Genomic DNA, 24,580 nt, shown 5'->3' with positions numbered 1-24,580 from the left:
TGCAAGAAGACTCAATGGCCTTTATAGAAGATAGATTTGGCCACCTTTGACTAGACAGGTTTAAAAACTCATGCTGTTTATTATCCATAGGAATCAAGGATAATCGAGGCTACCTAAAGAGGATAACAGAAGTCACACAGTAAGTAAGATCTTGGACAATCTATTAATCATTTTCTTTAGAATAATTGTATAAAGGGTCCTGAAAATGAAATAGTGAGAAAGATAAACATTGTATAATTTGGAACAATAACATTTAATTAAAGTTTTATTAACATAAAATAAAATCTTACTGATATAAAACAGGTAGCTTAGAACAACAGTAAGAGAACCATTAAGCACTGTGAAACTTTAAAAATCTATTTGATGACAACTGACCAATTTGACTTTGTGTTTTACTTTATATTTCTTGGATTCAAAGTTTTCCAAGTAAAGTTTATATAACCCTTTCAGATAATTCCTTTGAATATCTGCATTAAGAATATGGTTTTTGAGGAACTTTGATTATATTAGAAACAGAGCCCTCTCCCGAATTTATAGATTTTTATGCTGCATATATTTTAATTTCTTCTTAATACAATATTTTAATAAAATAATAATTCATCTGCACTGTTATTGATATATTAAATTTATGTGTTCTAAGGCTAATAAACTAATGGTGGTTTGGTTGCTGGTTAATGTTTAATTATAGTCATATATGGATAAATGAATTTTCTTTAAGCAGAAATATGTAACTTTAGACATTTAAAACCATATTATAGAAGACGAGTTCTTCAAAATAACAAATAAATAATTAAAACATACCCTTACATGGAAGAAGCAGCAGCTCCAGAGTAAGTTTGCTTTTCTTTCTATTGAACTGCTTCATTTTATCAGGTACAGAAATAAGCTCCTATCAGATCTCAGGGCCTACAAACCTTATGCAGACTTGGTTTCTGAAATTCGTATACTGTTGCTGGGTCCCACTGGATCTGGAAAATCCAGTTTTTTCAATTCAGTGAAGTCTGTTTTCAGAGGCCGTCCAACTCAGCAAGCCATTGTGGGGTCTGATAGTACCACCAGTATTACCGAACAGGTAAGTTATTTCAGTTTTCCTTGAGGATTTTGTTTTATAGATTGTGATTATAGGGCTTTTTCATTTCCTTATCATTTTCTCTCAGAATATATGACACCTCTAAATTTATAACCAATTAAATACTAAGTCTAATGTAAAAGGGAGTAAGGTAGAATCAGAATCACCTCCTTTGAGTAATATTATCCATAGAAACTTTTAATTTTTATGAATGCAAGAAGCAGTTGCCTAAGAGTTCTTTGGTATTCGTTGTAAAAAACAACAAAATTTTAAAAACTGTGGAAATCTTTGTCCATTGTATTTGGTGTCCATTTTTCCACATGACCATATGATTTTACCTGGATGAAATAGTTTTCTGTTCTTTATAATACAGTAATGAGAATTATATCATAATTTTGCATTATGTAAGACCTTTATGCAAGAAATTACAATAAAACAATAATTTATTTTTGTGGATCAATATTTGAAGGATAAATCTATCTGTACTATTGCAACAGCTATCTTATTTGCCAACATATATTAAGGAAATACATACTAATACATGTTTACCTATTCATGCTCTAATTGATACATAAACTAGAGTGTAATATTTGTCTAGAAATTTCCTCTTGACATATGCTTGTCAATTTTATCACACAATTATGGGGGGGAGAGCCATTGTAATTCATAAACTGTACTTTGGAAATTTATATTTACTAAATAAAAAAAGAAAAAAAGAAAAAAACAGATGTTAATGACATGAAATATATGGGTAGTAACGTAAGTAATGCTGAATAACCAGGTAGAACAATTGATTAACAAAACAGATATAAAGTTATTTGTTGAAAAAGTGTTCAGAATAATAAAGATTAAAAATATTTTAAAACAATTTTATCACACAATTAAATGAAAATAAAGAATAATACAAAAATTCAAAATCAATCTTTTTCTATAATTACTGTATCTTAATGTTGCTCTATGATGGGGAATATGCTGTGTATTGTCAATGAAAATTTGGCATACTGAAAAGGTGGTAATGATGCGTTTTAGTCTTTATGTCACATTCAATAACCAACGTTTTCTTTTTTGTTTAAAGATATGTTTATTTGACAGGCAGAGTTACAGACAGACACATACACACAGAAGGAAAGAAAAGGAGAGAATGAAAGAGAAAAACTAAGAGAGAGAATGTGTGTGACAGAGAGAAAGCTTTCATCCACTGGCTCACTCCCCAAATTACCACTACAGCTAGGGCTGGGCCAGGTCGAGTCCAGGTGCCTGGAACTCCATCTGGATCTCCGACGTAGGTAGCAGGGGCCCAAGCACTTGGGCCGTGTTCTCAGTGCTCTCCCAGGTACATTAGCAGAGAACTGGATAGGAAATGAAGTAGCCAGAACTCCAGCCGATATTCATATGGGAAGCTGGCATTACAGGCGAAGCCTTAACCAACCCACTATGCCACAACACTGGCCCTAGATCAATGGTTTGGTTTTAATGTCATAGATTTCACATTGCAATTAACATTTTTTTAAACTATTATTTAATGAATATAAATTTCCAAAGTACAGCTTATGGACTACATTGGCTCCCCCCCCCATCGATGACTTCCCTCCCACCTGCAACCCTCCCCTTTCCCACTCTCTCTCCCCTTCCATTCATATCAAGATTCATTTTCAATTTATATATATACAAAAGATCAGTTTATCTTTCTTTATATATTTACGCATCACTTAAAAATGAGGATATGTTTTGAGAAATATATTGTTAGATGATTTCTTCATAAGTGTGAATTCCATAGAGTATATTTACAGAAACCTAGATAGCTTAATGCATGCTTAGGTGATTTAGTATAGCCTGTTGCTCCCAGGCTGTACATCATCACAGCATGTTACTTTACTGAATATTATAGGTGATTATACATGATATTAAGTATTTATGTATTTAAACATATCCAACCTAGAAAAGGTATTATAAAGATACAGTATAAAAGATAAGTTGCATACCTATAAATGGTAGTCACTCAACCTAAACAGACCTTGCAGAACTGTAAGTTGCCCTGATGAGTCAGAGAGTGAATGGTGAGTAAAAGTTAAGGCCTAGAACTTTATTACAAACAATTGTAGATTTTCTAAGCACTGTATACTGTTTTTTTAATTAATCAATTTATTTGAAGGGCAGAGTTACAGAGAAAGGGGGGAATATATATATATATATATATATAGAGAGAGAGAGAGAGAGAGAGAGAGAATATCTTCCATCTGTTGGTTCACTACCAAAATGACCACAGCAGCTTGGATTGGGCTGGGCTGAAGTCAGGAACCCTGAACTCCATGCAGGTTTCCTAAATGTATGGCAGGGCCCTGAACACTTGGGTCATTTTTTGCCGCTTTCTGAGGCACATAATCAGGGAGCTGGATCAGAAGTGGAGCAGCCAAGATTTGAATGGGTACTAATGTGGGTTGAAGGTGTCTCAGGCTAAGATTAACATGCTATACCCAATGTTGGCCAACACTGCAAACTTCAGATACATTAAATTTATTTTTAAAATTCCAATAATAATTTAATCCAAACTTATTGAAAAATTTTTCCTTTGTAAAGGTTAAAAATTAATTTTTTACTTTAAAATTTTAACTTAGCTTAAAACACAAACACAGGCATTGCACTGTGGTTCAGTGAGTTCAATCACCACTTGCAACCTCAGCATTCAACATATTAGAAATTAAACCTGTACTGGAGCATTGGTTCAAGGCCTGGTTGCTCCGCTTCTTATCTAGCTCTCTGTTAAATTACCTGGAAAAGCAGTACAGGATGGCTTAAGTACCCAAGCCCTGCCACCAACACAGGCGAACCAGATGGAGTTCTGGCTTTGGTCTGGCCCTACCCTGGCCTTTGTGTTTCTTTGGAGTGTGAACCAGGAGCTGGAAAATTTCTCTCTCTCTTTCTGCTACTTTCTCTTTCGAGAATATTAGCACCTGATGAAGGTTTAATATCCAAAATATACAACAAACTCAACAGCAAGAAAAAAGGGACCACAACTGTGGCAGAGTGGGTAAAGCTGCTGCTTGTGAGACTAGCATCCCATCTGGGAATGATTCATGTCCCAGCTGTTCCATTTCCTGTCCAGCTCCCTGTTAATGGCCTGTAGAAAGCAGTGGAAGATGACACAAGTGTATGGGCCCCTACCACTGATGTGGGAGACCCAGATGAAGCTCCTGGCTCCTGGTTTTGGCCTTGTTCAGCCCTGGCCCTTAGGACTACCTGGGCAGTGAGCCAGTAGATGGAATATCTCTGTGTGTGTCTCTCTCTCTAACTCTGACTTTCAAAACAAATTAATAAATAAATCTTTTTTTAAAAAAAGCAAGAAAACAGATAATCTGTTAAAAATTGGAGAAGAGAACCTATTTAGACATTTCTCAAAAATAGATACAAATGTCCTGTAGGTATGTGTAAAAATGCTCAACATCTTAAATCATTAGGGCAGTGCTAATTACAGATGTAATGAGATATTATTTCACATCTGTTGGAATAACCACTATCAAAAGCACCTAGGATAACAAATGTTGGCAAGGATGTAGAGAAAAGCTAAACGTTGTGCATTGTAGGTAAGAGTATAAACTAGTACAACTATCATGTAAAAGAGTACGGAGTTTTTTAAAAAAAATCTGGAACCATATGATTCTTCAATCCTCTTACTGGTTATATATCCAAAGGAAATGATAGCAGTGTGGCAAACATTTATCTGCACTTCCAGATGACTGCAGAATTATTCCCAGTAACAGAATATGGAATAAGCTCAAGTGTCAATCAACAGTTGAATGGATAAAGAAAATATAGCATTTATATATAATGAAATATTATTCAGGGATAAGAAGAAAATTCTATCATTTGCATCAAGCAGCGTTGATGAGCTTAGAAAACATTTTGCTAGTCCTAAAAATAGGAATTCTGCATTATCTCACTCATATTTGGAATCTAAAAATTTTTGTCTCATAGAAGTGTAAAGTAAAATGGTGGTTACCAGGGACTAGGGTGGTGGGGAAGAGGTTTCAGTTAGAAGGAACAAGTTTATGAGAATTGTTGTAGAACACAGTGACTATAGTTAGTTATATATTTTATTCTAGAAAAACAATAGAAACTGTATAAATTTTTCTCCCCAAAAAACTGTGCAGTAGCTTATGTATCAGCTACCTGGATTTAGTGATTCCCAAATGTATGTATTCAAAACATCATCGGAAACAGTAAGCACATACGATTTTATGTGCCAATTAAAAGAAACATTTAAATCATTTGGAGGTTTAATTTCTAATATGTTCAGTATCAATAGATGCAGTACATATAAATAGCATATCTTTTTGATTCTCAGTAATTTTCAAGAATCTAAATGATTCCTTCCAGAGACCAAAATGGTTTTTTTGACAATGGTGTTAAAACAAGCAGTGTCTCTTCTCCCTATTGTCATGTACTGAATGCTGGTTAAAAAATGAACTTTAATATTTGATCTATGTCTACTTATCTATCTCTTTCTAATTATTTTTACAGTATAGGATATATTCTATTAAAGATGGAGTACATAGGCAGTATTTGCCATTTATGTTGTGTGACACAATGGGACTGCATGATTCAGAAGGAGGAGGACTATGTGTGGACGACATACCCCACATCTTAAAAGGCTGCGTACCAGACAGATATCAAGTAAGAGTTCTTCAGCTCCAATACATTTTACATCATTTTAATCATTACTTTTTATTGAATTTTTACCCCACAAGGAAATTTCTGCTGTCATAATGTTTTTCCAATATCAATTAACTACTTGGAGTGATTTAAGTATTCATGTGAGAAAAGTAGAGTGACTGACTGCTCTCCGTTTCTATTGAGAAACAAAATCAAAAGGATGGATTCTTTCCATTCAGGAAAAAGCCATGGGGATATTATTGATCTCTGCAGTGACGCATACTAATAAGAAAGCAGTAGGCTAACCTCTTACCTTTTTCAAAACATAGACAAAATATTGGAACCATTATCCACTTTCTGTTGAAATGTGATACCATGAGTGTTAGAATCCATTGCTAAGTACCTAGATCCAAAGGTGAGCTCTGCCATTAATTAATTGTGTACCCATAAACATGTTATTTGCTTATTTTTCTCTCTTATTTTAAAGTATGAAATGTAGGTATTAATAGTAACCATCTCATAGGATGGCTGAGGTTTAATGAAATGAAACACTCTAAGTATTAAGAGTTAACCATTATTGTCAGCATTTTTTTAGATATTTATTTATATGTGTATAGATATATATTAGATAGTAATAATAAATATATTATTTATAGAAGTATCCCTAATTTACAAACAGTGACTTCCTTTGCTTCCCAACTGTGTCTTTTTTGGAAATCTTTCGCATATATACACTTATTCATCTAAAAATCATGTATTGAAAACTTATTTTGTGCCAGTTACTAAGATCGTTAAATAACAACACAATCCTCCTGCTCAAGGGACCCTCAATCAAGTCATGGATAAAAGTTGGAGGAACAAAAATAGGAGAAGTGGTAGAAACTATGAAAATACTAAAACTTTTGCTTCATAGCAAAGAGTCAGCATACTTAATGTGGCATTACAGTATGTAGTTAAAATTATACCTTTCCAAATTCACTATATTTTGCAATCTATTTTATCAATATTCAAAAGATTATTGTCCTGTGGTAAAGAGATGCTAACTTAAAAAGTTGGTATTTCTTTTGTTCATTTTCCTTTGCAAATTTAAAAGAAATAATAGCATTTTTGTTTAAATGCCATTTTCAATATATTTCTCTCACACACTCTCTCTCCTTTTCCCCTCTTTTCTTTCCTTCTATCCACCATTTCTTCTAGTCATACAAAATGCTTAAAGAGGTGTCTTAAGCATGCAAAAGTGCTATTTATTTCTGAAGACTAGGAGTTACTATATTAGCTTTTTTAAAAAAGCATCCTTTGCACTTGTAATAATTACAGTGGAAAATTATTTTTAACAAAGCAATGAAATTGTTTTCCTGTAGGAGGCATTATGATCATATGATCATTACTTAATGATGGCATTATTATCACAGTGGAAAGTTCTCATGGAAAGTTACTACTAGACAATCTGGGAAAAGACTCACTGGGGGCAGAACGGAAAGTTTTAGGTTGGAGGTTAGTTGTGGTGATGTTTGAAGCATGAGTTGTGTATTAAAAACTTAAGCAGAGACTCTGTGAATTATGCATGTTGTCTCATATTTCTATAACAGTTTGATCCCTGCAAACCGATTACATCCAAGCATCCTACCTATATCAAATCTCCATCACTGAAGGACAGGGTTCACTGTGTGGCTTATGTCTTAGACATCAACTCTATTGACAACCTCTCCTCTACAATGGTGGCAAAGCTGAAACAAATTCACAAAGAAGTAATAACTTGTGGTAAGTCTCGTTGTACTTATCAATTGGGGGGATAATTATAGATTCACAGGAAGTTTCACAGAGAGTTAAGAGGGGTGACATTGTAGCATAGTGAGTAATGTATCTGCCTGTGATGCTGGGCATCCCATATGGGTGCCAGTTTGTGTCCCGGCTGCTTTGCTTCAAATCGAGCTCCTATATAATGAACACTGAATGCTAAGTATATAAGCAAATACAAACATTTAATAGCTTTAAAATTATGGTAGATTTTGAATAACACTTAGAGAAGTGCTAAGATTTGAAATGAGTTTTCAACAGCATGTAGGTAGCTACACATCATGTTGAATAACAACAGGTAATGTTGGTAACTGCTTACTTAGGACCTCTAAGAGGATATTGCACTAAGTTTGAAAGAGAATAAATGCATTGGAACAGAGATTGAAAAAGAAATTATGTGTTTCAGTTGAGAACTGCACTCTACTGGAGGTGTTCCAATTTTAGTGTATGTGCTGCGCAGCGAGCACATACCAGAGGTGTTAATTGGACAACTTTGCTAGTTATTTGTCTGGGACCTGAATGAAGAGATCACACTAAAGGCAATCATTTAGTAAAGTCAATCAGAAATCCAGTATTTTTGTAAGAGGACAGAAGGACCTTTTTAAGCTATGGCTTACCTCTTTCCCATTTCCCTGGGACGACCAACACCTATCCCTTCACCAAAGAAACTGGCAGCAATGCCTGGGAAGAGTAATGCATAATAGTACCAAATCTCTGCTAAGGTGAGAAATATGAGAGCAGGGGTAGAATGGCTAACTACCCTTGTATCATCACTCCTGTGCCCCTCCTCCTTCCAATGGTCCAGATATAATGGATTCACAATGTAGGAAGATTTCCTTCTCTTCCAGTGGTGTTTCATCATACTTTTTTTTTTTTTTGACAGGCAGAGTGGACAGTGAGAGAGAGAGACAGAGAGAAAGGTCTTCCTTTTTTGCCATTGGTTCACCCTCCAATGGCCGCCTCGGCCAGCGCGCTGTGGCCGGCGCACCTCGCTGATCCGATGGCAGGAGCCAGGTGCTTCTCCTGGTCTCCCATGGGGTGCAGGGCCCAAGTACTTAGGCCATCCTCCACTGCACTCCCTGGCCACAGCAGAGAGCTGGCCTGGAAAGGGGCAACTGGGACAGAATCCGGCGCCCCGACCGGGACTAGAACCCGGTGTGCCGGCGCCGCAAGGCGGAGGATTAGCCTAGTGAGCCACGGTGCCGGCCTCATCATTCTTATTTAAGGGCAAAACCCAAATCAGATGATCTATGTGGTGCAGTGGCGACACAGGGAGCATTAATTGTAGTTTTGGAAGCCTCGGGATCTCTTTCCTCCCTCCTTTTCATCCCCTACAATTTAATTACTGTGAATGACATACTAGATAGAGCCTTCTAGCCATGCTCAGTGCACATTATTGGGCAGAGTAATAGCTAATACCCCCTGGTCACAAGCACAAAAACAAAACAGAACAGAACAGAACAGAACAAAACAAAACAACTGATGCTAGACCCAAGAGGAAAAGAAATTCCATATGCCAATAAACTTTTTTGCATGGCATTACTCATAATATTCTCTCATTGGTCTTTGAATGTCTGTGGATTTTTGTGGCTTTTCTTTCATTCCTGATAGTAGTGGATTACATTTTTTTCTCTTTCCTTTTCTTTCAGTATCTCGTTTTTCTTGATTAGAACATTTCAAAATTTGACAATTTAATTGATGCTTTCAAAGGATCAAATTTTGGCTTCGTTAATGTTTTTCTACTGTTTCGCCTCATTTCTACTTTGTTGACCTTTGAAATTTTTTATTTCTTTACTTTGAATTTCTTTGGGTTTACTTTACTCTTATTATTCTAGCTTCTTTCTCTAGAATCTTTAGTCACTGATTTTCGAATTATTATTTTTAAAGGTTTCTATTTTGTCTTATCCAACCTTTGTTAGAACCCTACACTCAATGTAAACTCAAAATTTGTTGTAGTTATTATCTCAGAATTCTTGCCCTGCTGCACTCCTCAGTCTAGCCACTGATTTACATTTGGAAAATTTTCTGCATGCTTCAGGGTGAACTCCTTTAGCTCTTCAGTACTGCTGCCAGCCACTAGTATTCCACTTCTATGCGCTTGGTGAATGCCTTTGGGGAAAAAACTGTGTGGCTGAGTTCAGACCTGTTTTACAGCTAAGCTTTCTTATGATACTAGTTCATCATTCATGCGGTATCACGATTGAAAGTTTGTTAAGAGTTCAATCAGTCTATCAGTTATCTATTGATCTGTAACAAACTATCCCAAAATAGTGGCTTAACCATCAATGTACCCCAAATTTTATTCATTGAGATCAATCACATGGAAGAGAGGCATAGTGGAGACATTCTTGATAAACATTTGAAAAAAAAAAAACTCAATTTTATATTTTTCCTCAGAAGTAGCTAGTCAGGCAGAAATTTGATTAGTTTAGGAGTCAAGTGTAATTCATTCACTTTTTGTGATTTGACAAAGACTTCAGGTTTCTGGTGTACATTGAAATCAGTGTACATTCCTTTTATAGGTTATAAATACTCACATACAGCCTTCTTCAACTCCTGTCTTTTTAGTGTCTTTGCAGTTCTTTTAAAATCCCAAGTCCAGCAATCACTTTCCCTCATGAAATATCACATTGTTTGAAAGTCACAATATTAGATTATCAGAATTATGTTCAAATTTGCTTTTCTTTAAAAGTGACTTCTAATGTTGGAAGAAAAAGATCATTTTTTTATTACAAAAACTTCAGGCTACATATTGAGAATTATTCAGAATAATTCATGCTGTCAAATGTGGGATCACTTCACAGAGAATTGTTTTCATGTTATATAGTTTCTTGGCTGTCCCCTTATTATTTATGATATAATTAATTTATTTTTATATAGGTATAGCGCATGTAGTCTTGCTTACAAAGGTGAATAATTATGATGAAGTCCTTCAAGTCAATTTTTTAAATGTGAATAAATCTACAACTTCTCAAAAACAGGTAGGGAATGCTGTTTGTAATCAGATTCTATTGTAAACTATCAAAATCATAGTCTATATATGTATATGTATGCTATTACAAAATAGTCACAGATGAATAAAAATTATATAAATTATTCTGTTAATTCAAATTTATGTCCCAATTTAAAATGATAAATATTTGAATTATATGTATGTACTGAAGATAATTTTTGAAGCCATTTTTTTCTTGAGTTTTATTTACAATGCAGTCAATTTTCAAATATGACTTACATGTCTTAAATGCATTTTTGCACAGGTAATGAATGTCAGCAAAATCCTAGGCATTCCTATTTTTAATATCTTGATCATTGGAAATCATACTTCCAAGTGGGAGTCAGACCCTGAGGAAGACATTCTAGTTCTCTCTGCACTGAGGCAGATGCTGCGGGTGACAGATGACTTCTTAGAGGATTTGCCAAAAGAGGAAACCAGTAATTTGACTCCTTTACGTTCTGCTCATCAGTAACCAATGTCTTTTGAAGCAGCCTAAGCTATGTCTTGGTTGGGTGGCTGGAACCCATCTTTCTGTATCAATACTGACAGCTATGTTAGGATATGTGCTTCATTTCTATTGTTTGTTGTCTGATAAATTTGCAAAACTTAACTAGTTCTCTAAGTGCTATTGTTTGCCTTGATTCTGACACTTGGCCCAAAACTGGACTGGCATGTGTTGTTGCTATGGCTTGGAAAAGCAATGGAGAATGGCCCGGGTCCTTGGGCCCCTGCACCTGCATGGGAGACCGAGAGGAGGCACCTGGCTCCTGGCTTCATATGGGTTCAGCTATGGCCGTTGCAGCCATCTGTGGAGTAAACTAGCGGAGGGAAGACCTTCTCTCTGTCTCTACCTCTCACTGTCTGTAACTTTACCTCTCAAATAAATAAAAAAAATCTTTTTTTTTTTTAAAAAAGAATCCATCTGTTTAGAATCCTTATTCAGAATCTACTATTGTTCATCTTCTGCCTCCTTGACAGCCTCTAACTGATGGGGCCTTCTACGGCTAATCATTCCTTAAGTTCCAAAGGCAATCCTTTGAATATGCTCTGCCACAACCCGCCCTATATATATTGTACTCCTTACCATTTAGTTTCTGTGACATGTTTCTAAACTTCCTCATGTAAATTAACTATTACTTTACTTTCTCTTCTATATAGCAATTTATGTAAGGACTAACCAGATTAAATAATGATTATGTAATGATTATATAGCATCTGCTTTCTTAAATAGATTATAAATTCTTTGAGACAAAGGATTTAGATTCTACTCATCTTTGTAATGACAGAAATTAGCGCAGTGCCTGCTAAAGATATAATATATATATATATGCCATTATTCTTCTCTCCCGCTCTCTTTGGAATGGCAACAGTGACTATGTTTTTCTCCATGTAAAAGGGAGTGGATGAAATACTGAACTGAGAAAACAGAAGTAAATAAGCCAGAGTGTTTTACTTACCTTTGGATGTAAATATAAATGAATTTAAGTGAGAAGGATATTTCTTAACAACTTGACATTGTATTTCCGTAAAAAAAATAAAATTTCTCTCTCTAGTAATCCCATGCCTGCTTTTCATTCATGGAATTCTAAACCATCCTAGCCATGTCTCCAGGTTGGAATGAACAAAGAAAGTTACTAGTGCAAGTCAATGAAAAGGTTGGGGCAGACATTTGGTGTAACAGTGAAGACATTGCTCAGGACACTTGCATCCCATATCAGAGTTACTATATTCATTTCCTATCTCTGCTTCTGAATACAAGGTCTTGCTAGTGTGCATCCTGGAAGACAGTAAGTGATGACTCAAGAACCTGGGGCCCTGCCTCTTGGAAGTAGAGGCTTAATCTACCATGCCATGCTTACCTCGTTCCAGCTTCTTTTAAATAAAAATGTATGAGGGTATTTTACAAAACGTATGGGAAAATGGAGTTAAAATATGCTTACTTTGAAATCAATACATATGAGGGGTCTTTAAAAAGTTCATGAAAATAGATTTTGATAAAACTATGCATAGATTTAAACTTTTCGTGATAAAATCAACTTATCTTTAAGTGCTTTTCTACAGACATTTTAAAGTACCCTCATGCATGTTTTCCCCCTTATTTCCCTGAATCACTCCCATTATCCTCTTGAGGACTAAGATTTTTTTAACTAAGGAGTGAAAACAAATTAAAACCAAACCAATCAGAAACAATGCTCAGGCTTCTGCTCTTTTAGAGTGGATCCTTGAGAGTCAAGGCCATGAAAGAATCTAACATAGAATTTACAGAAATTAGGGGCCTGAACTGTGGCATCACGTTAAGATGCCATCTGCAGTGCTGGTATCCCATATGGGAATGGTTTGAGTCATGGCTGTTCCCCTTCCCATCCAGCTCCCTGCTAATGTATCTGGGAAACCAGCAGAAGATGGCTCAAGTGCTTGGGCCCCTACCACCCACATGACAGACCTGGGAGAAGCTCCTGGCTCATGGCTTCAAAGAGGCCCAATGCTGGGCATTGTGGCCATTTGGAGATTGAGCTAATGAATGGACGATCTCACTGTCTCTCTTCCCCTCTCTCTGTAATTCTTATTTCAAATAAAATGATCTTTAAAAAATAAGAATTTACAGAATTTTTGGATTGAAAAGGTAATAAAGAGATAACTGCCCATCTTTTCTGTTTCTGGAACTACAACAAGATAGTCAACCATCTTGGGATGAGAGAGGAAAGAAAAATTGGGCATTACTCTGGTAGAAGGAGAGGAAAGGAACAGAACTGGAGAGACCAGTGAGAAAAGAGATTAACGGAGATTGGGAGGCTTCCAAAGACTACCTCATGTGGCAAGGGTCAGAACACCACATGAAAGCCAGGTAACATCTGGGAGCCTTCATTCTCATTTGAGAAAAATCCGTATCTCATGTGCTAGGGAAGAAATGTTATCTGTAAGTCATGTTGATGTGGCCTCAGTGTGTCCCATTAATAATAACCTTACTGCCTCCCATAGATTATTTTATAGAAGGAGGTACATTTGATTGAAACTTATCTAAGGAAGTCTGAACAATCAGAATATATGCCCTTTTAAAAAAATAGTTGTTTATTTATTTGAAAGTAGAATTACACAGAGAGAGAAGGAGAGGCAAAGAGAGGGGGTCTTCCATCCACTGGTTCACTCCCCAGTTGGCTGCAATGGCCAGAGCTGTGAAGATCTGAAGCCAGGAGCCAGGAGCTTCTTCCGGATCTCCCACATGGGTGCAGGTGTCCAAGGACTTGGGCCATCTTCTACTTCTTTCCCAGGCTGTAGCAGAGAGCTGGGTCAAAAGTGGAGCAGCTGGGACACCCATATGGGATGTCGGCACTGCAGTCCAGGCTGGAGCTCTAAGGGGGACAACATACTCCCTAACCCAGTGAAGAAGGACACATTTTTCTCTTCCTTTCCCTCAAAAAGGGCACCGAGCAACGGACTGGGAAGGGGCACCATCTCGACACAAGTAGTGGCTGTAGGAGCTAAGATGCACACCCAGCAAATGGTGGGGAGAAGCCGTCATTTTGAAATGATTAATGGCAGTAGTGGCTCTTGGGCATGTGTATGATCCAGGGATTTTACTGGAGGGAAAAGTCTGCATTCCCCACTGATTTTGAGTCTGCTTGAGTGGATTGGCAATCCATGTTGGACTGTGAGGTGCCCCCAGCCTCTGTCCCTCCATGAACAGGATAGGCTAACAGGGTGTAGTGGATACTCTGTACCCTGTGACTGTGGGAGCCTTGTGTGCTGATATTGTGGGGACTCCATGACTACATAATAGGGCGCAAGGTGTAGCTGGATCTCAGGGCAATCGCTGTGTGGTGCCAAAGGCTCCCAGCTCTCTGACTGCCTGGGTGGTTCATTGTAGCAGGATCTGTATTTACATGAGGACTACACAGATCCATTATGTGTTTAATGTGGCAGCATGAGTGAGTGTTGTACCCTCTGTGGGCTAATGCCTGGCATTGATCACCTTGGAAGAGAGGATGTTAGGGTTGATTATGCCAGCAGAAGTGATCATACCCTCTTTCCTGCTGACAAGACACCCACTGGGGTGTCATCCTGGATACCTCTCCACCCTGGAGCACTAACCAGAGCTCCCTGACCACACCAGCATGCAATTTTGGGTACTGACTGAAAGAGAAGATACTCCACTAAACAACAGAGGCATAGTTCAAAGACAAAATCTATTAGAGGAGAAAAACAAGTAATTAAACAAATATCAATAAATAAAAGCGTAAACTCAGAAACAAGAATAAGGAAGACCATATGACTTCTCCAAATGAACAAAACAACACATTAATTTTAGAATGTGAAGACAAAGAGATTGATGGAATGCCTGAAAATGAATTCAAAAGATTAATCATAGGATTGCTCAGAAGCAATGAGAAGCAAATTCATGAGGTAAAGAAATCCATGCTAGACATGGAGGAAAAATTCTCCCATGAGATTGAGATTTTGAAGAGAAATTAAATTGAAATGTTAGAAATGAATAATTAAATATGCCAATGAAAAATACAGTGAAAAACCTTAACAGCAGACTTACTGAGGCAAATGAAAGAATATCTTAGCTAGAGGAAAAATCTTTGGAAATTTCTCAGCCAGACCAAAAAAAGAAGAAATTAGAAAAATGAAAAACAGTGTTGGAGATTTATGGGATACAATCTAATGAACCAAAATATGTCGTAGGAGTTCCTGAATGTGTAGAAAAAGAATGGATTAGAAGGCCTTTTTAGTAAAATAATTCCAAAAAAATTGCTCTTATTTGGAGAAAGAAAGGTACTTCTATGTACCTGAGGCACACAGAACTCCTAAAAGACACGACCAGAAAAGATCTTCACCATGACAAATTGTAGTCAAACTCTCCACAATAAAACAAGAAAAGATTCTAAAGTGTGCACAAGAGAAACAGCAGATTACCTTCAGAGAATCCCCAATTAGACCCACAGCTGACTTCTCATTAGAAATCCTATAGGCTAGGAAAGAACAGAGAAACGATAGTCCTGGTCTTAAAAGAAAAAACAGTCAACCCATAATACTGCATCATACAAAGCTCTCATTTATGATAGAAGGTGAAATAAAGACATTTGATAACAAACAGAAATTGAAAGAATTTGTCACCACTCATCCAGACATACAAATGATGCTTAAAGATGTGCTACACACAGAAAAAGAGATAGTTATTATTATGAAAGAATATGAAGGCAAAAAATTCTCCCAGGAAATATAAGAAGGAAATTCAAAGCAAACAATAAGAATATTTACAGAAAAATGAGAGGGCCAAGTCACTCATCAATAATAAACTTGGATATAAATGGTTTTAATTCTCCATTTAAAAGATATAGACTGGCTGAATGGATTGAAAAACAAAGCCCATCTATTTGCTTCCTACAATAAACACATCTTACCAACAAAGCTACATGCAGAATGAAAGTGAAAGGATGGAGAAAGATATGCAATGCTAATGGAAAGCAAAAATGAGCAGGTGTAGTCAACCTAATATCAGATGAAATAGACTTTAACATAAAAACTGTTAAGAGACAAAGAAGGGCACTATGCAATGATTAAGGGGTCAATTCAACATGAAGATGTGACTATAATAAATTTATGTGCACCTAATTCCAGGGTGCCATTTAAAACAAATGTTAATGGATAGTAGGGGGACTTCAACACCTTACTTTTGTCAATCAACTAGACAGAACATCAACAAAGAAACAACAGAGATAATCTACACTATGGACCAAATGATCCAAATTGAAATCTACAAAACTTTTCATCATACCGTTTTACAATGCTCATTCTTTTCATCAGTGCATAGAACTTTCTCTAGGATAAACTATGTTAGGCCATAAAGCAAATCTCACCAAACTAAAAAAAGAAAATTAACCATATCATTCATCTTCCTTTTTAAAAGGTTTATTTATTTACTTGAGATACAGAGTGAGAGAGAGAGAGAGAGGGAACTTCCATCCACTGGTTCACTCTCCAAATGACTGCAATTGTTGGAGCTTGGCCATTGCAGGCCAATCTGAAGCCAGGAGCCTGGAGCTTCTCCAAGTCTCCCATGTAGGTGCATGGTTCCAATGACTTTTACCATCTTCCAATGCTTTTACAGGCAATTAGTCATGAGCTCAATTGGAAGTGGAGCAGCTGGGACTCAAACTGGCACCCATATGGGATGTCAGCACTGCATGTGACAACTTAACACACTACTCTATAGAGCTGGCCCCACAATGCATCTTCTGTGATCACAATGGAATGAAGATGGAAATAAATAACTAAAGAATATCTAGAACATATGTAAACACATGGAGAGGGAACAAAATTCTCTGGAATGAATAGTGAGTAATAGAAGAAATAAAAAGAGAAATCAATAATTTCTGAAAACAAATGAAGATGACAGTACAACCTATCAAAACATATAGGACACAGCAAAAGCAGTGTTAAGAGGAGAGTTGATAGCAATTGGTGGCTACATCAAGAAATTGGAAAGGCATCAAATAAATGAGCTATCAATACATCTCAAGAACCTAGAAAAACAGTAACAAAAATTAGTAGGAGGAAAGAAATAATTAAAATTAGAGAAGAAATAAAATTGAAAAAAAGTAATTTAAAAGATTAGTGAAATGAGGAACTGGTTTTTTGAAAAAATAAAACAAATTGATACACCAGTGGTGCAACTAATCAAAAAAAGAGGGCTAAGACCCAAATTAATAAAATCAAAGATGACAAGGGAAATGTAACAACAGAAAACACAGAAATAAAAATTACCTATGAGCTATATGCAAACAAATTGGGAACCGTAGAAGAACTGGATAGATTTCTAGACACATACAATCCAACAAATTTGGGTCATAAGACACTGATAGGCTAAACAGACCAAAAGCCAAGATGGAGATTGAATCAGTAATCAAGACTCTTTTCCAACAAAAGGAAAGCCCGGCATCAGATGGCTTCACTACTGAATTCTGCCAGACTTTTAAAGAAGAACTAATACCAATTCTTCTCAAGCTGTTCAAAACAATTGAAAGGAAGAAAATCCTCCAAAACTCCTTCTGTGAGACCGATATCACCCTGATTCCTAAACCAGAAAAAGATGCAACAAAGAGAACTATATACCATTACTATGACAAAAATAGATGCAAAAATCCTCAACAAAATACTGGCTAACTGAATCCAACAACACATCAGAAAGACAATTCACCCAGACCAAATGATATTTATCCCTGGTATGCAGGGATGGTTCAACATATACAAATCAATAAATGTGGTATATCACATTAACCAACTGAAGGAAAAAAAACACATATGGTAATCTAAATAGATGCAGAGAAAGCATTTGATAAAATATAATATCCTCTCTTGATGAAAACCTTAAGCAAATTAAGTATAGAAGAAATTCTATTCGAAACAATTAAGGCAATTTATGACAAACCCACATGCAGCATCTTAATGAATTGGGAAAAGTTGGAAGCATGACCACTAAGATCTAGAATCAGATAAGTATGCTGAGTTTCATCATTGGTTTTCAATATAGTCCTGGAAGTTTTAGCCAAAACTATTAGGCAAGAAAATTAAATCAATTGGATACAAAATGGAAAGCAGGAAGTCAAATTATCCCTATTGACAGATGACATGATTCTATATATAGGGGGACCTAAAGACTCCGCTAAGAGCTTACTGGAATTCATAAAAGAGTTGGGTAAACTGACAGAATATAAATTAACACACAAAAATCAGTAGCCTTTTTTTTTTGACAGGCAGAGTGAGAAAAAGAGACAGAGAGAAAGGTCTTCCTTCTGTTGGTTCACCCCCACCCCCCAAATGGCCGCCGCCGCGCCGATCTGAAGCCAGGAGCCAGGTCCTTCATCCTGGTCTCCCATGCGGGTGCAGGGCCCAAGCACCTGGGCCATCCTCCACTGCACTCCCGGGCCACAGCAGAGAGCTAGACTGGAAGAGCAGCAACTGGGACAGAATCCAGCACCCCGACCGGGACCACAACCTGGGGTGCCAGCGCGGCAGGTGGAGGACTAGCCTAGTGAACTAAATCAAGGAAATCAGCAGAAATATTTGAAAATAATACTAGTCTCCAATTTTGAAATATGTTTAAAAACTGCAGCACCTCTTTTAATTGGTGACATTGTGTCAATTTTCTACTCAGCTCCAGTAAGTTCTCTTCTCTTCCTTAGTTCTGATTCTGTTAAATTGTCCCAGGTTATGGGATGATCTCATGTGCTAACTATGGTAGTCAAGGCTTTTATTTCTCATCTTGGTGACAGAACAAAGAGGCATTGATATTTTTATCCTACTGAGGTAATATTTGTGTTCTCTGTCTCTGTTGAGTTTGATTTTAAGAGCAGCTGAGTTTCCTTTGTTTGCAATTTCTTTATTTATTTGAGAGTCAGAGTTCCACAGAGAGAGGAGAGGCAGAGAGAGAGAGATGTCTTCCATCCACTGGTACGCTCCCTAATTGGCGATGATGGCCAGAGCTACGTCAATCCTAAGCCAGGAACCAAGAGCTTCCTCCTGGTCTCCCATGATGGTGGAGGGGCCCAAGGACTTGGACCATCTTCCACTGCTTTCCCAGGCCATAGTAGAGAGCTGGATTGGAAGTGGATCTCCCATACGGGAGTGCCCATACGGGATGCTGGAACCACAGGCAGCAGCCTTACCTGCTATGCCACAGCACCTGCCCCTAGCAGCTGAGTTTTAAAAGTTATGGTTTAAGTATGTACTTATTCTAAAGTATTTGAGTGATCACTTTATAACAATGATAAAATCTGGCCTATATCATGCCATGATGCTAAGAGATCCTATTTCAATCAGATATTTTACACCTTCTTGGCATCTATGCCAGGCATACAAAAAAATCAAAGTTCTAATCTTTGGACTTTGATATTTGCAGTTGGGCCCCTGGAAATTGTAAAGGACTTACCTTTCTTTTCTTTCTTTCCTTTTTTAAAGATTCATTTTATTTATTTGAAAGACAGAGTTACAGAGAGGTAGAGACAGAGAGAGGGGTCTTCCATCTGCTGGTTCACTCCTCAGATTGCCACAATGGCTGGAGATTTGCTGATCCGAAGCCAGGAGCTTCTTCTGGGTCTCCCATGCAGATGCAGAGGCCCAAGGACTTGGGCCATCTTCTACTGCCTTCCTGGGCCATAGCAGAGAGCTGGATTGGAAGAGGAGCAGCTGGGACTAGAACCAGCGGCCATATGGGATGCCGGCACTTCAGGTCAGGGCATTAACCCACTGCACCACAGTGCCGAACCCTAATCTTTCATCCTGTAGAGACACCAAATTATCAGGCTATTTGGATTATACTAGAGGTAATGCCTTTCTATCATTGTGAAGCCAAATTCACCAAGCATTGGATTATTCACCCAGTAAAGATACTGTCAAGATGTGAAGTGGTGCCAAAATTATGCTAATATAAAATGCTACTGATATAAATGTCCAAAGTTAGGAGAATCTAATGATCTTATTGAATAGGTATTGGTTACAATGGTTATCTGAATAAAAAAGGCCCAGTGGCCTAAAAGGGATCATTTTTTTTAAAGATTTATTTTATTTATTTGAAAATCAGAGTTACAGAGAGGCAGAGGCAGAGAGAGAAAGAGAGAGAGAGAGAGAGAAAGAGATCTTCCATCCTCTTGTTCACTGCCCAATTGGCTGCAATGACTAGCACTGTGCCAATTTGAAGCCAGGAGCCAGGAGCCTCCTTCAGGTCTCTGACACGGGTGCAGGGGCCCAAGGACTTGGGCCATCTTGCACTGCTTTCCCAGGCCACAGCAGAGAGCTGGATCAGAAGTGGAGCAGCCGGGGCTCCAACTGGTTGCCCCTATGGGATGGTGGGGCTGTAGGCGGCGGCTTTACCCGCTACCCCACAGCGCCTGCCCTGTTTTATAATTTTAACCATTGCTATTGAAAGTCTTTTGTCATCCACAGTTTTTTATTCTTCTTTAAAAAAATTACATTCAGATTTATAGAAAAGACTAAGAAATGTTCTCAAACGCAGGTTTTCTGACAACTTAGAAATCAGCTGTATAGATAAGAGGTTTCAAAACTCTGAAATAAAAAAATACAAAAACAACATGCTCTTAAAAATTAAAACATTGTTGGTTCTCTATTCACATGCTTCCTCTTCTGCCCCCCGCCCCCTGCCCCCAGCACACACATTTCTATTGTGTTCAGTACCTTGGGACTGCTCTTTAAACAGATAAAGCCTAAGTTTAACAATGAACTACAGGTTCCAACTGAGAAAAAGTATGGTTAATTCAGGTTACTAAGAGCAAAAAAATAATTCTAATCAATTGAGGCTAATTTTTAAAAGCAGTTAAAGATTTATGAAGCTGTTACCCAAATGGCTTTGTTATTCTGTCCTATAAGGTGTGTTATGCATGAGATCCAAATGCGTGTTAGGGTTAATTGTTGGTGTCACTCTGCCTGTAATAGGAATAATTTCGACTATGGATACCGCTGCAATGGCCCTAGCTCAAGAAATACAAATGCATACTTCTATGGATAACATGGTAGTACGTTTCTTACAGCTGTGGCAAACTCAGCAGCATTTGGATGTTGCCTTCAGGGATGAATTAACCAGTGTTAAAGATGCTGTTTTCTAAGCCTGGACAATATTTGGATGCTATGCATACTCAGATTTGTCATGACATTTTATTATGACTACATACTGTATTATTCCTCTCATATAGAATGCAACTGGGGCTGTTGAAGAGGTTAGTGTGTGAAGCTGCCACCTGCAGTGCCGGCATCCCATATTGGCACCTGTTTGGGACCCGGCTGCTCCACCTCCAATCTGGTTCTCTGTTATGGCCTGGGAAAGCAGTGCAAGACGGCCCAACTCCTTGGACCCCCGCACCCTTGTAGGAAACACGAAGAAGCTCCTGGCTCCTGGCTTCGGATCGGTGCAGCTACGGCTATTGTAGCCACTTGGGGAGTGAACCAGTGGGTGGAAGATCTCTCTCTCTCTCTGCCTCTGCCTCTTGTAACTCTGCTTTTTAAAGAAATAAATAAATCATAAAAAAGATATAATGCATCTGTACATAATTGGAATCAGGTAAATGAGCATGTTTTAGGTGCTATTCCATATTCATTTCCAACTTTATTTATTTATTTTTTTTTTGGAAGATGATAGTCCAACATTTTTTTTTAACTTTTATTTAATGAATATAAATTTCCAAAGTACGATTTATGGATTACAATGGCTTCCCCCACATACCGTCCCTCCCACCCACTACCCTCCCCTTTCCCACTCCCTCTCCCCTTCCATTCACATCAAGATTCATTTTCGATTATCTTAATATACAGAAGATCAGCTTAGTATACATTAAGTAAGGATTTCAACAGTTTGCTCCCACACAGAAACATAAAGTGAAAAATAATAGATGATTTTTTTAAAATGATGATGAAATCAGATCAGACCTATTGTCATGTTTAATCCCAGTGAGAGTCAAGTTGGGAGTTGATAATTTCTTTTTTTTTTTTTTTTTTTTTTTTTTTACAGAGGATCAGTTCAGTATACATTAAGTAAAGATTTCAACAGTTTGCACCCCCATAAAAACACAAAGTGAAATATATTGTTTGAGTACTCGTTATAGCATTAAATCTCAATACACAGCACATTAAGGACAGAGATCCTACATGAGGAGTAAGTGCACAGTGACTCCTGTTGTTGACTTTACCAATTGACACTCCTGTCTATGGCATCAGTAGTCTCCCTATGCTCCAGTCATGAGTTTCCAAGGCTATGGAAGCCCTCTGAGTTCTCTGATTCTTATCTTGTTTAGACAAGCTCATAGTCAAAGTGGAGGTTCTCTCCTCCCTTCAGAGAAAGGTACCTCCTTCTTTGAAGACCTGTTCTTTCCACTGGGATCTCACTCGCAGAGATCTTTTGCCAGAGTGTCTTGGCTTTCCATGCCTGAAATACTCTCATGGGCTTTTCAGCCAGATCTGAATGCCTTTAGGGCTGATTCTGAGGCCAGAGTGCTATTTAGGACATCTGCCATTCTATGAGTCTGCTGAGTATCTCACTTCCCATGTTGGATCACTCTCCCCTTTATTTATTCCATCGGTTAGTGTTAGCAGGTACTAGACTTGTTTATGTGCTCCCTTTGACTCTTAGTCCTTTCATTATGATCAATTGTGAACTGAAATTGATCACTTGGACTAGTGAGATGGCATTGGTACATGCCACCTTGATGGGATTGAATTGGAATCCCCTGGTATGTTTTTAACTCTACCATTTGGGGCAAGTCAGCTTGAGCATGTCCCAAATTATACATCTCTTGCCTCTCTTATTCCCACTCTTATGTTTAACAGGGATCACATTTCAGTTAATTTCCAACTTTATGTATTCTTCTTGCTTATTTTTAAAAAGTGTTTTTTTTTTTATTTTAAAGGCATATGAATACATAGACTCAGAGAGATGGAGAGAGAGACAGAGGAGGAGAGAGAGGAAGAAGAGAGAGAGAGTGAGCACTTCTACCCAGTGGTTCACTCTCCAAAGATCCATAAGAGTCAGGGCTGGACCAGGCTGAAGCCAGGAGACAGGAACTTCATCCAGATCTCTCACATGGATGTCAGGGACTCAAATACTTGAGCTGTCATCTGCTACCTCCCAGGTGCATTAACAGATCTTTGTCCTTAGTGTGCTGTACATTGAGATTTAATGCTATAACTAGTACTCAAACAGTATTTTTCACTTTATGCTTCTGTGTGGGAGTAAACTGTTGAAATCTTTACTTAATGTATGCTAAACTGATCTTCTGTATATAAAGAGAATTGAAAATGAATCTTGATGTGAATGGAAGGGGAGAGGGAGTGGGAAAGGGGAGGGTTGCGGGTGGGAGGGACGTTATAGGGGGGAAGCCATTATAATCCATAAGCTGTACTTTGGAAATCTATATTCATTAAATAAAAGTTTAAAAAAAAACAGGGATCTGAATTGGAAGCAGAGGTGTAGGAGGGGTTCAATCCTAGGCATCCTAATATGGGATATGTGTGTCCTAAGCAGCCACTTAACCTGCCGCATCACAACATCCACTCTGATTCTTTTTTTCTTTTTCCTTCTCCAACTGTATATTTTCAAATAGACTATCTTTGACTCAGTGGTTCTTTCTTCTATTTCATATATCTTGCCATTGCTGATTTCTATCATGTTTTCAATTTTGCTTAGTGTGCTTTTAAGTTGAAATATTTCTGCTTGGTTTTCTTTAAACATTCCCATTTCTCTGTCAAATTCCTCAGTTAGAATAATTTCTCTGTGTTCTCTTGGATTTGATCAAGTTTTCTTAAATAAGTCCTTTGAAATCTTCACCCATGCCCTTGAAAATTTCAATTCCTAGATGGTTGGTTTTTGGCGCCTTATTTTGCTGTTTAAGTGAGGTCATGGCTCCATAGTACTTCTTGATGCTGTTGGTGAGCAATATCATTAATGCCTTAAGGGATTAGTTTTAGTAATCTGACTTCATCTATGGTTACCTTTCTAGGAATTTTAAGCAGTCTGTTTATTTCCTTTTAGCCTGTGGATACTTCTACTATGAAAGCACTAGCTGTCGTTTGTCCCAGATCTACTGCTGATGTATTTTTACTGAATCAGATCTACAACACTCTATAAACTCAAGTTTTTCCTGCATCTGCAGTTGGTGTGTTGTTCTATATGAAAAGGTACTTGCCTAAAAGGTGAATATTCCATTCCTGAAAGCCTTTTTCTGGGTTTATATTATTCGTGGACTCTGCCACGTGTCCATGAGTACCTCACATCAAGAGCCCACAGTTCAGCAAGACCAGTGCATCCTGTGGTTAGACTGAAGCCAGCCTTGCTATTGTCTCTATGCCTGATACTAGGAGGCACTGGTGATGCAGCTGGGGTATTGGATTTCTCAACCAGGACTATGGAAGTCCACTGTGCTTACAGCAGAGGTTCTGTTGGTGTGCATTGGCTTGGGGATAGGGACGATTAGGATCTACTCATCAGTGCTGGGTTCTATCAGCCTGGAAGAGTCCCAAAACTGTTTGGTGATTCCTGGTTGTCTGTGCAAGGTTGTAAGAAG

The 24,580-nt window shown here is 37.7% G+C and overlaps 1 protein-coding gene across 2 annotated transcripts in view; it reads left to right on the top strand.

Annotated features, from left to right (window-relative positions):
- The window catches only part of IFI44L (interferon induced protein 44 like), a 28,659-nt gene extending 7,106 nt beyond the window's left edge, over nucleotides 1–21,553 (top strand). The window contains exons 3-8 of one of the 2 annotated variants that reach the window (XM_089337177.1): nucleotides 91–139; nucleotides 874–1,072; nucleotides 5,588–5,740; nucleotides 7,309–7,480; nucleotides 10,397–10,497; nucleotides 21,221–21,553. In XM_089337177.1, the coding sequence (XP_089193303.1) occupies nucleotides 91–139; nucleotides 874–1,072; nucleotides 5,588–5,740; nucleotides 7,309–7,480; nucleotides 10,397–10,497; nucleotides 21,221–21,256 (710 nt within the window). In that variant the 3' untranslated portion in view covers nucleotides 21,257–21,553. Of the gene's footprint in view, nucleotides 1–90; nucleotides 140–873; nucleotides 1,073–5,587; nucleotides 5,741–7,308; nucleotides 7,481–10,396; nucleotides 10,498–10,773; nucleotides 12,068–21,220 lie in introns of those variants that run through there. The other variant, XM_002715545.6, reaches the window with a different exon arrangement.
- The last annotated feature ends 3,027 nt before the right edge of the window (nucleotides 21,554–24,580 follow it).

This window comes from Oryctolagus cuniculus, chromosome 7 (genome assembly GCF_051225735.1).
Source record: "Oryctolagus cuniculus isolate XC-2025 breed Fujian yellow rabbit chromosome 7, ASM5122573v1, whole genome shotgun sequence".
NCBI classification, from domain to species: Eukaryota; Metazoa; Chordata; class Mammalia; order Lagomorpha; family Leporidae; genus Oryctolagus; species Oryctolagus cuniculus.
Note: the sequence above shows the minus strand (reverse complement) of the source record. Positions and strands in the feature narration are given on the sequence as shown.